This window comes from Lissotriton helveticus, chromosome 9 (genome assembly GCF_964261635.1).
Source record: "Lissotriton helveticus chromosome 9, aLisHel1.1, whole genome shotgun sequence".
Lineage (NCBI taxonomy): Eukaryota > Metazoa > Chordata > Amphibia > Caudata > Salamandridae > Lissotriton > Lissotriton helveticus.
In genome coordinates this window covers 640,186,733-640,199,364 of record NC_136070.1, presented here as the reverse complement: position 1 = coordinate 640,199,364, position 12,632 = coordinate 640,186,733, and the positions used below count along the sequence as shown (strand labels likewise).

At 52.3% G+C, this 12,632-nt stretch overlaps 1 protein-coding gene across 1 annotated transcript in view; it reads right to left on the bottom strand.

Annotated features, from left to right (window-relative positions):
* Positions 1–9,938, bottom strand: part of SNX32 (sorting nexin 32) — a 346,690-nt gene extending 336,752 nt beyond the window's left edge. Inside the window, exon 1 of the mRNA XM_078660710.1 lies at positions 9,694–9,938. Coding sequence (XP_078516836.1) covers positions 9,694–9,759 — 66 coding nt within the window. The 5' untranslated portion in view covers positions 9,760–9,938. The remainder of the gene's footprint in view (positions 1–9,693) is intronic.
* Positions 9,939–12,632: the final 2,694 nt, after the last annotated feature.

Below are 12,632 nucleotides of genomic sequence, written 5' to 3'. Positions count from 1 at the left end.
AGTGTGGTGTCTACAGTGGTGTGTCAGCAGTGGGGTGTCAGCAGCGGGGTGTCAGCAGTAGTGTGTCAGCAGTGGCGTGTCAGTAGTGGCGTGTCAGCAGTGGCATGCCAGCAGTGGTGTGTCAGCAGTGGTGTGTCTGCAGTGGCATGTCAGCAGCGGTGTGTACGCTGCGGTGTCAGCACCGGCGTGTCAGCAGCGGCATGTCAGCAGCGGTGTGTCAGCAGTGGCATGTCAGCAGTGGTGTGAGGCGCATGTCAGCAGCAGCGTGTCAGCAGCATGGTGTCAGCAGTGGTGTGTCAGCAATGGTGTGTCAGCAATGGTATCAGCAGCGGTGTTTCACCAGCTGCATGTCAGCAGCGGTGTGTCAGCAGTGATGTGTCATCAGTGGTCTCAGCAGTGGTGTGTCAGCAGTGGTGTCTGCAGTGGCGTGTCAGCAGAGGCATGTCAGCAGCGGCATGTCAGCAGTGGTGTGTCAGCAGTGGTGTGTCAGTAGCGGGCTATCAGCAGTGGCATGTCAGCAGTGGGGTGTCTGCAGCAGCGTGTCAGCATTGGTGTGTCAGCATTGGTGTGTCAGCAGCATGGTGTCAGAAGCGGGGTGTCAGCAGCGGGGTGTCAGCAGCGGGGTGTCAGCAGCGGGGTGTCAGCAGCGGGGTGTCAGCAGCACCGTATCAGCAGCGCCGTATCAGCAGCGGCCTGCCAGCAGTGGCCTGTCAGCAGCGGTTTGTCAGCAGTGGTGTCAGCAATGGCATGTCAGCAGTGGGGTGTCAGCAATGATGTGTCAACAAAGGTGTGTCAGCAATGGTGTGTCAGCAGTGGCATGTCAGTGGCATGTCAGCAGTGATGTCAGCAGCAGGGTGTCAGCAGTAGCGTGTCAGCAGTGGCGTGTCAGCAGTGGTGTCAGCAGCGGCATGTCAGCAGCAATGTGTCAGCAACGGTGTGTCAGCAGTAATGTCTGCAGCAGTGTGTCAGCAGAATTGTGTCAGCAGCGGTGTGTCAGCAATGATGTGTCAGCAGCGGTGTGTCAGCAGCGGTGTGTCAGCAGTGGTGTGTCAGCAGTGGCGTTACTGCAGCGGCACGTCAGCAGTGGTGTGTCTGCAGCGTCATGTCAGCAGCGACGTGTCAGCAGTGGTGTGTCAGCAGCGGTGTGTCAGCAGTGGTGTGTCAGCAGTGGTGTCAGGAGCAGTGTGTCAGCAGCGATGTCAGCAGTGGTGTGTCAGTGATGTGTCAATAGCAGGGTGTAAGCAGTGGCATGTCAGCTGTGGCGTGTCAGCAGTGGCATGTCAGCAGCTGTGTGTCAGCAGTGGTGTCAGCAGCGGTGTGTCAGCAGCGGTGTGTCAGCAGGGATGTGTCAGCAGTGGTGTGTCAGCAGCGGTCTGTCAGCAGTGGTGTCAGCAGCAGCTTGTCAGTAGTGTGTCAGGAGCAGTGTCAGCAGCGATGTTAGCAGTAGTGTGTCAGCAGTGGTGTCAGCAGCAGCATTTCAGCAGTGGTGTCAGCAGCGATGTGTCAGTAGTACCATGTCAGCAGCGGTGTGTCAGCAGGGATGTGTCAGCAGTGGTGTGTCAGCAGCGGTCTGTCAGCAGTGGTGTCAGCAGCAGCTTGTCAGTAGTGTGTCAGGAGCAGTGTCAGCAGCGATGTTAGCAGGAGTGTGTCAGCAGTGGTGTCAGCAGCAGCATTTCAGCAGTGGTGTCAGCAGCGATGTGTCAGTAGTACCATGTCAGCAGCGGTGTGTCAGCAGTGGCATGTTAGCCGTGGTGCATCAGCAGTGGTGTCAGCAGCAGCTTGTCAGCAGGGATGTATCAGCAGTGGTGTGTCAGCAGCGGTGTGTCAGCAGTGGTGCCAGCAGCGACGTGTCAGCAGTGGTGTCAGCAGCAGTGTGTCAGCAGCAATGTCAGCAGTGGTGTGTCAGTGATGTGTCAGTAGCAGGGTGTAAGCAGTGGCATGTCAGCTGTGGCGTGTCAGCAGTGGCATGTCAGCAGCTGTGTGTCAGCAGTGGTGTCAGCAGCGGTGTGTCAGCAGCGGTGTGTCAGCAGGGATGTGTCAGCAGTGGTGTGTCATCAGTGGTCTGTCAGCAGTGGTGTCAGCAGCAGCTTGTCAGTAGTGTGTCAGGAGCAGTGTCAGCAGCGATGTTAGCAGTAGTGTGTCAGCAGTGGTGTCAGCAGCAGCATTTCAGCAGTGGTGTCAGCAGCGATGTGTCAGTAGTACCATGTCAGCAGCGGTGTGTCAGCAGCGGTGTGTCAGCAGCGGTGTGTCAGCAGCGGTGTGTCAGCAGCGGCATATCGGCAGTGGTGTGTCAGCAGTGGTGTGCCAGCAGTGGTGTCAGCAGCGGCGTGGCAGCAGCGATGTCAGCAGTGGGGTGTTTGCAGCGGCGTGTCAGCAGTGGTGTGTCAGCAGTGTGGTGTCTGCAGCGGGGTGTCTGCAGCGGGGTGTCAGCAGCTGTGTCAGCAGCGGCTTGTCAGTAACAGCCTGTCAGCAGTGGTGTGTCAGCAGCGGCATGTTAGCAGTGGTGTGTCTGCAGTAGCATGTCAGCAGCAGTGTCTACAGTGGTGTGTCAGCAGTGGGGTGTCAGCAGCGGGGTGTCAGCAGTAGTGTGTCAGCAGTGGCGTGTCAGTAGTGGCGTGTCAGCAGTGGCATGTCAGCAGTGGTGTGTCAGCAGTGGTGTGTCTGCAGCGGCATGTCAGCAGCGGTGTGTACGCTGCGGTGTCAGCACCGGCGTGTCAGCAGCGGCATGTCAGCAGCGGTGTGTCAGCAGTGGCATGTCAACAGTGGTGTGAGGCGCATGTCAGCAGCAGCGTGTCAGCAGCATGGTGTCAGCAGTGGTGTGTCAGCAATGGTGTGTCAGCAATGGTATCAGCAGCGGTGTTTCACCAGCTGCATGTCAGCAGCGGTGTGTCAGCAGTGATGTGTCATCAGTGGTCTCAGCAGTGGTGTGTCAGCAGTGGTGTCTGCAGTGGCATGTCAGCAGAGGCATGTCAGCAGCGGCGTGTCAGCAGTGGTGTGTCAGCAGTGGTGTGTCAGTAGCGGGGTATCAGCAGTGGCATGTCAGCAGTGGGGTGTCTGCAGCAGCGTGTCGGCATTGGTGTGTCAGCAGTGTGGTGTCAGCAGCATGGTGTCAGAAGCGGGGTGTCAGCAGCGGGGTGTCAGCAGCGGGGTGTCAGCAGCGGGGTGCCAGCAGCAGAGTGTCAGCAGCACCGTATCAGCAGCGCCGTATCAGCAGCGGCCTGCCAGCAGTGGTGTCAGCAATGGCATGTCAGCAGTGGGGTGTCAGCAATGATGTGTCAACAAAGGTGTGTCAGCAATGGTGTGTCAGCAGTGGCATGTCAGTGGCATGTCAGCAGTGGCATGTCAGCAGTGGTGTGTCAGCAGTGATGTTAGAAGCAGTGTGTCAGCAGTAGCGTGTCAGCAGTGGCGTGTCAGCAGTGGTGTCAGCAGCGGCATGTCAGCAGCAATGTGTCAGCAACGGTGTGTCAGCAGTGATGTCTGCAGCAGCGTGTCAGCAGCATTGTGTCAGCAGCGGCGCATCAGCAGTGGTGTGTCTGCAGCGTCATGTCAGAAGCAACGTGTCAGCAGTGGTGTGTCAGCAGCGGTGTGTCAGCAGTGGTGTCAGCAGCGGTGTGTCAGCAGTGGTGTCAGGAGCAGTGTGTCAGCAGCGATGTTAGCAGTAGTGTGTCAGCAGTGGTGTCAGCAGCAGCATGCCAGCAGTGGTGTCAGCAGTGGTGTGTCAGTAGTGGCATGTCAGCAGTGGTGTGTCAGCAGCGGTGTGTCAGCAGCGGTGTGTCAGCAGCGGCATATCGGCAGTGGTGTGTCAGCAGTGGTGTGCCAGCAGTGGTGTCAGTAGCGGCGTGGCAGCAGCGATGTCAGCAGTGGGAAGTCAGCAGTGGCGTGTCAGCAGTGGTGTGCCAGCAGTGGTTTCTCAGCAGTGGTGTCTGCAGCGGCGTGTCAGCAGCATTGTGTCAGCAGCGGTGTGTCAGCAACAATGTGTCAGCAGCGACGTGTCAGCAATGGTGTTACTGCAGTGGCACGTCTGCAGTGGTGTGTCTGCAGCATCATGTCAGCAGTGGTGTGTCAGCAGTGGTGTGTCAGCAGTGGTGTGTCAGCAGTGGTGTGTCAGCAGCGGCGTATCAGCAGTGGCATGTCAGCAGCGGTGTGTCAGCAGCGGTGTGTCAGCAGCGGTGTGTCAGAAGAGGAGTGTCAGCAGCGGTGTGTCAGCAGTGGTGTCTGCAGTGGCGTGTCAGCAATGGTGTGTCAGCAGTGGTGTGTCAGTAGCAGGGTGTCAGCAGTGGCGTGTCAGCAGTGGTGTGTCAGCAGTGATCCGTCAGCAGGGAAGTCAGCAGCAGCGTGTCAGCAGTGGTATGTCAACAGCGGTCTGTGAGCAGTGGTGTCAGCAGTGTTGTGTCATCAATGGTGTGTAAGCAGCAGTGTGTCAGCAGTGGTGTCAGCAGCGGTGTGTCAGCAGTTGTGTCTGCAGCAGCATGTCAGCAGCTGTGTCTGCAGTGATATGTCAGCAGCGGGGTGTTGGCAGTGTCTAGTCAGCAGTGGCGTGTCGGCAGTGACGTGTCAGCAGTGGTGTGTCAGCAGTGGTGTGTCAGCAGTGGTGTGTCGGCAGCGGCGTCGGCAGCGGTGTGTCAGAGGTGGCATGTCAGCAGCGGCGTGTCAGCAGTGGTGTTTCAGCAGTGGTGTCAGAAGCAGTGTGTCAGTAGCGGCATGTCAGCAGCAGCATTTCAGCGATGATGTGTCAGCAGCAGCATGTCAGCTGTGGTGTGTCAGCAGTGATGTGTCAGCAGTGGTGTGTCAGCACCGGTGTGTTAGTAGCGGCATGTCAGCAGTGGCATGTCAGCAGCGGCGTGTCAGCAGTGGAGTGTCAGCAGTGGTGCCAGCAGCGGTGTGTCAGTAGCGGGGTGTCTGCAGTGGCGTGTCAGCAGTGGTGTGTCAGCAGTAATCTGTCAGCAGGGGTGTCAGCAGCGGCATGTCAGCAGTGGTGTGTCAACAGCAGTGTGTGAGCAGTGGTGTCAGCAGCGGCGTATCATCAATGGTGTGTAAGCAGTGGTGTGTCAGCAGGGGTGTCAGCAGCAGTGTGTCAGCAGTGGTGTGTCAGCAGCAGCGTGTCAGCAGTTGTGTCTGCAGCAGCATGTCAGCAGCGGTGTCTGCAGTGGTGTGTCAGCAGTGGGGTGTCAGCACCGGGGTGTTAGCAGTGGCGTGTCAGCAGGGGTGTGTCAGCAGTGGGGTGTCGGCAGCGGCGTCGGCTGCGGCGTGTCAGCAGTGGCGTGTCAGCAGCGGCGTGTCAGCAGTGGTGTTTCAGCAGTGGTGTCAGCAGCGGTGTGGCAGCAGCGACATGTCAGCAGCAGCATGTCAGCAGTGATGTGTCAGCAGTGGCATGTCAGCTGTGGTGTGTCAGCAGTGGTGTGTCAGCAGTGGTGTCTGCAGCGGGGTGTCTGCAGCGGGGTGTGAACAAAGGCCTGTCAGCAGTGCTGTGTCAGCAGTGGTGTCAGCAGCGGCATGTCAGCAGCAGTGTGTCAGCAGTGGTGTGTCAGCAGCGGTGTGTCAGCAGTGGTGTCAGCAGTGGTGTCAGCAGTGGTGTCAGCAGTGGTGTGTCAGCAATGGTGTGTCAGCAGCGGTGTGTCAGCAGCGGCATGTCAGCAGTGATGTGTCAGCAGCAGCATGTCAGCAGTGGTGTGTCAGCAGTGGTGTGTCAGCAGTGGTGTGTCAGCAGTGGTGTCAGCAGCGGCATGTCAGCAACGATGTGTCAGCAGTGGTGTGTCAGCAGCGGTGTTTCAGCAGCTGCGTATCAGCAGTGGTATGTCAGCCGCAGCGTGTAAGCAGCGGCATGTGCACATTCGCACATTCTTTAGATAAAGAAAACATCAACCGCACCTCAAGCATGTAGTAACAAAGTAGCATAAAATGAAGAAAAAGCATCCCACAGGCAAGATATAGCAACAAGTAGCGTAGAATAAACAAAATGCTCCCACACGCAAGAAACTGCACCTTAATAGCATAACCCATATCACCAAAACAAGCCATAAATAAACCAATCAGAAAAGTATAATGCACTAAAGCTTACCTTTTATTCCGAGCCCTCATCCACAAAAGCTTAATTTTTACGTGATTGTAAAATACATAGCATGGAGCGCGATGCAAAAATAAGCACGCACTGCTATTGCCAAAGCCCTTAATGGGAAAAAAGTCCTCACACAAGTAAACAAAGGAGACAGTATCATGTCGCCAATACACGATCCAATCCTGGTGGGCGTGGCCTAAAGCGGACAGGGTGGCAACCTGGAGGGACTAAAAACCCTCCAGTGCAATCAACAAAGCATGTTCAGAATAATTAGTGACGAAACCCAACGCATGCCAATGATAATTGCAGGGGGAGCAGACATACGACTACTGGAAGCGTATCGATTCCAAGAAGCCCTCGCATGGCGAGACAGCGCATATGAGCTGCTAACACCAGGCGAGACCTAAAAATTACAAAATAATGAAGTGATACTTTCACAAAATGTGCCACATTATGCCGCATAATGTGTCCTTTCTTGCCGCATAATTTACTCAGCCCTGCTGCATAATTTGGCCCTCTCCCGCCACATAATTCAAGTGGCCATTGCTAAAGTCAGAACTAATTATAATTTGTGCGCCTTTCTCTCACGTCTCTTCAACCACGCTCCTGGGTGACAGGAGCACCTAACTGGTTACCTCAGCACTTCTCACAAAGGATCACAACAAATACATTACTATCTGAAGCCACGGTACAGTACGCGACTCCATTATAAATGTCCTACGACGTCACACAGAGGGGTAAGAAGCGCTTTATAAAGGCTACAGTCGTACAGTCAATATAAAGCAAGGCCCTACCGTTTTTTAATAACCAGGGCAGTTGCTGTTGAGTGTGAGGGCTGCGGTATTTAACAACTACTAAAGCTGTCTAGTTTTGATTTTACGTCATCCGCCTTCCTTCCACCGCTCCACACTCGCTATCTCACTCTCTCGGGTAAATTCCGTCTCTGTTTTTCCTACTATTCGTTGTTTTTCTATCCTCCTCTCCGTTCATATTTTGCCATTGCTGCCTTTCTTTCGCTTCAGGTTAAAGTCTGACAATAAAAAGTCCCGGCTCCAAATACGACTTCGGGTGTCCAACACCAGCAACAACCAACACAAATTAAACACACCCTCCACGATACAAACGTCACTTCCTACGAGGCGAGATCTGCGCAGGAAAAAATACAGCCCTGAGGAAAATGTTCGCACGTGTGATTCTGATTTGGGTGCAAAGTAGTTAGCGCCAAAACTGGTTTTAAGTTGAGCGTCAGACTGAAGGCTAAACTGAGATGTTAGATGAATTGTATGGCCCCATTGAGAGCTGCAGTACCTCTAGGCACTTGTGTTAATAAAGTGCATGCTAACAATAGCACTTTAACACCAGTCCCCCAAAGCAGTGCGAACGTCCATAGCCTTCTGTAAATGCCCGTCTAATCTCATCAGATTTCAGTAACACTTCTATCATGGTAACGTACCCCTGAGACAAGAAAAGTGGCATTAGGAATTCATTAATTAATGAAGTGTGGACTTTTAATACGCTGACTGAAGATTAAGGCCCTTGTGTATGAATACTTTTCCCATAGACACAAAATGGGTAAAGTCCTTTAATACAAAACCCCCTAAATCTTTAGAGACCTACATTAAAACGCAGGTGTCACAACATTGTTATGGAGCCTTCAGAGCAGCGAAGAGGACGATGGGATATGTAGTCCTGACAAGCAATTGGAAAAAGTTACTCAGACGTTGCATTCCTTTGAGTTGATAGAAGTTGAACGAGTCAATTTAAAGTCGAGTTCGTTAAACTAGACATAGAAGGTCCTTTGATTCCGCTGGTGCGTGACTGGATGCGACAGCCATGTAGGGTTGACACGGGGCCAGCGACGGAAACAAAAGCGCTCAGGCCTAGTGAGATAAACTGCAGAACAAGAGGCCAGTGACCGAGAGAGCAAAGCAAGGGGCCAGTGTCAGAGAGAGCAAAGCAGGGGGCCAGTGAGTGACCGAGAGAGCAAAGCAAGGGCCAGTGACCGAGAGAGCAAAGCAAGGGGGCCAGTGAGTGACCGAGAGAGCAAAGCAAGGGGCCAGTGTCAGAGAGAGCAAAGCAAGGGGCCAGTGTCAGAGAGAGCAAAGCAAGAGGCCCGTGAGTGACCGAGAGAGCAAAGCAAGGGGCCAGTGTCAGAGAGAGCAAAGCAAGAGGCCCGTGAGTGACCGAGAGAGCAAAGCAAGGGGCCAGTGTCAGAGAGAGCAAAGCAAGGGGCCAGTGTCAGAGAGAGCAAAGCAAGGGGCCAGTGTCAGAGAGAGCAAAGCAAGGGGCCAGTGAGTGACCGAGAGAGCAAAGCAAGGGGCCAGTGTCAGAGAGAGCAAAGCAGGGGGCCAGTGAGTGACCGAGAGAGCAAAGCAAGGGGCCAGTGTCAGAGAGAGCAAAGCAAGGGTCAGTGACCGAGAGAGCAAAGCAAGGGTCCGTGACCGAGAGAGCAAAGCAAGGGCCAGTGTGAGAGACAGCCGGGCAAGGGGCCAGTGACGGAGGAGAAAAGCTAGGGGTCAGTGACTAAAACAGCAGGCCAAAGGGTTAATATGAAAACCAGCGGCACAAGGGCAGTGACAGAAAGAGAAACGAAAGGTCAAAGGGCAGTGAGAGGCAGCTGGGCAAGTGACAAGGCGCAGTGACACTCAACAGGGCATTTATCAAGAGACGCGAAGAGGCGTTGATGAAGACAGCAGGGCAATGGGCAACGGGCCGGTAACACAGACACCAGGGCGAGGGGCTAGTGACAGAGACGCGAGGGGCTAGTGACAGAGACACCAGGGCAAACGGCTGCAGTGAGCAGGGCAAGCCATGAGCAAGTGACACGAACAACAGGGTATAAGGTCAGAAACAGTCAGGTAAAGGAACACAGGAAGAGACCGCAGGAAAGAGGTGGTGACAAAGACAGTCGGACAGTGGGCATGCGACAGAGGCAGGAAGTAAGGGGCTTGTGAAAGAGACTGCAGGTTAAAGGAACGGAGGGTGAGCTGTCATGCTAGGGCGATAAGGCACACCACGCAGACACAGCCAGGGAGTGGGCAAAGGCTGGTGGGCAAAGAACTGGGCAACGCTAACCAGAAGGGAACCAGCCACTGAATCATCAAACGACTTGTAGGGAACCAGGTTCATAGATGTTATCCGAAGAAGTCTAGTGCAAGTGTTCAGGACAGGGACAGCCAGCCAATAATCCAGTGGTGGCACTGATAGAGACAGACGCGAGGTCAACAGCAGAGCATGGCTGGCAAGGAACAGGGGCAAAGAAGGCAGGTAGTGGACAGGGCAGAGATCGATGGGCAGTGCCAGGTGAGAAGGGACGGGGCAGACACAGACGTGCAGTGGTCATGAACAGCAGTCCCCAGGCAGTAAGTCAGAGAGGGAGAGAGAAGGGCCAAGATTAGTGAGAGGAAGGGTGAACGCGTAGCGTGCAGAGGAGGGATGCTGGCGTTGCTGAGGAGACAGGATCCACCAGGGATGCTGACGAACATGCATCATCCGTAATGGGTACCGAGAGGTCCGCCAATCAGCCCGCAGCGCAGTTTGTTTGAGCTGCGGTCGCACACTGTTATAAAAATGTGTCCCAATGCCGCTGAAACCGCCCCCTAGCGAGGTGCCAATCACAACATGCAAATTAATCTCACCTTGCTCTCTTCGTCAGAGAAAGCCTCCTGGTGATTTTCCGTCTGTGCCAGCGTCCCTGAAGACATTTTAGTTCCAAATGTTTCTCTCTCTGCTTTTCAAGCCCCGCTCCCCTTGCCACCCCACCACCAACCCCCTCGACAGGTTCAGTTATTCCGGTCAATGGACGCCCAGCCTTCCCCCCCTCTCTGCCAGCTGATGCCAGCCTCCTCCCGCCCCCTGTTTCCAGGTCACCTGAGCAAAGATCAGCCTCCCGCCCCTCACTCGCCTCTCACTGGCTTGCGGATTCCTCCAGGCTCCCGCCCAGTGGCTAAAAGCCGTGTCTGTCTTTCCACGGCACTGCCTTTTAAGGTGGACTATGCGGAAAAGTATTAACGGATGCGGCAGACGTTCGAAAAGAAGCAGCTATCTTGTTCGCAGTGTGTTCACTTGCAGATGTGACGTGCAGCACTGCAACAATAAAGCAGTTCGGAGGGTTACCACCCCCCCCCCCCCCCCCCGACGTCGAGTTAAGTCATTAACCTGCAAGTCAAATCCAAGCTGGACAGACTCAACCTTTCATCATCTCGAGCATCATGGCATTACTGCAGCTAAATTGGTGAAATAACATACTCCATGCCTGAGCTCTGAACACCTCGACGCCAAGATACTCCAGTGTACTGCGTCCCTGCTGCAGAAATCTGAGCAGCTTGTAGATGATAAATAGGTTGGAACCCGTTTGGGGCCAACACAGCCTTTCATCCTTCTGATGTAGATGAGATTAGTACCAGTTTGGACAGTACACAAGTCTGTTGGCTTTTCACCTGCAGCAGGTAACTTCATCTAAGATATGTGTTCTACCTAACTGAAAGTAAAACATGCATTTCTTCTTGGGCCTTTTATAAACAAGGACCCGAGGTAATTCACCTCAGATTCAGGAGAGTTGATCCTAGCAGCACCAGGACAACCTGATTGGGCGTTTGTTGCGCCTTATAAATACGCTTCATCATCAGTCGGAATATGTACCCGTAGATCTATTTTTGGTCTGACTTCCTGATTAAACATAAGGCTATAATAGACAGAGCGAATTTCTTTTTTTATCCTTTCTTTACCTAATCAGTCAAATACGGGAAACAACCTTTACAACGCAACTTTTACAACGCACTACCATTACAACGAAACTTTTACAAGGCAACATCCATTACATCGCAACCATTACAACGCATGACACTACAACGCATGTCATTACAACGCAGTCCTTACAACGCATACCATTACAACGTATACCATCACAACGCATAGTACCCTTACATTATCCAACACTAACCCTACTGTTGCACCCCCTGGAGTTAGAATAGTAATTTTTACCCCTACACTATCCAATACTTACCATACATGCAATGTAATGGTATGCGTTGTAATGGTATGCGTTGTAAAGGTAGAATGCGTTGTAATTGAATGCATTGTAAAGGTAGTTTTTAAAAATTCGTTGTAATGGCATGCGTTGTAATGGAATGCGTTATAATGGATGTTGCGTTGTAAAAAATGCGTTGTAAAAGTATGCGTTGTAACGTCATACATCCGTCAAATACAAAACCAAGAAGGTGATGGATGGATTAAATGCTTAAATTGATCTCAGCCACTGGAAATAGCTCGGGTCCGCATTCGAATCCATCGTTTTTCACCCATCATGCTTCCTCAGTTTGGAATCAGCCATATGCAAATAAGTCTTCACACTGCCTCTCATGGGAATAGTCCAGCCCGAGCTGCCAGGCCTGGTCCTTCCATGATACATAGAGCTCAGCCTCCTGCTCTTACCTGCCGTCTCGGAGCGGCCATAGGAAGGACCCCCTCTGCTACTCAATGGAGAAAAGTCACCAGCACCCCCCACACTCCTCACTACGGCCAACGAGAAACGCAGGGACTGCCATGGGCGGCCAGAGGGCTAACTACGCCACTGGTTTGTGTCAATATATATCTGGGTATCTACACAGCTGCATTACGAAATGTAAAGCCATGTTCGATCCATGCTGGATTTGGCTGTGTGGTGTCTACTATGTCAGTTGGAGCAGTGCTTTAAATGGACAAAAATAAGTGCAGGTACTCATCAAAAGGAAGGATAGACTGGGGGTGGAGTTTGGGGCGGGCATAAAGGCGGTACTAAAGGCGGAACAATAGGCGGGGCTACGTTTTTGATATTTTCAACCTTTTTATGCAAGAAACCTGCATTGTTAGAATACCAGATGTATCGCTCCATTCGTTTTTTACACTAATAACTATTTATATAGCACTTACCAATCAGTGTTTATTACTACACAAAGTAACCCTTTTTCAGCAACTTCAAACAATTAAAAGGTTTAGGAAAACCAGTAAGATTCTACATATATATGCCTTGTTGTTCAATGAAGGTCCTTGCTGCAGCAGCACAATTACCTAAGATATATGTCAAAGATGTTAACTTGTGAGCTACAGGGAAGACAAGGATCTATGCAACAAAAGCAGCATCCCACTTAGCTATCTACATAAATAAAAAAAATACAAAATCTCTGATCTACATGTTGCAAGCTATGCTTTCCAGCAGGCACAATGACCCTCCATGCAATTTTATGGTGAGTGAATTACCCACCAGAGTTATTCATTGTATTGCTACTCATGATGTCCCAATCTTACTTACTCAAGTGAAAGGCCCCAGCTTCCTGTTTCTTAGGCATATTGAAAATACCCACCTCAGGCAATAATATTTCTTTTAATGGAATAAATGCTTGTATGAGTTTTGTAGATGCACACTATCAAGTATTTTTTAACTTTTACATAGTGCTCAACATTTTGTCTTGTGATAAATGTACTGGCAAATTTGTGTTAAAAAGTCTCATGGCAGCAGTTTATAGCAAATTCTCCTACAGGAGGGTCATTGCAGCCCTGTGTTGCTGTGAACAATACCTTTCACACCTTCCCGCATTAG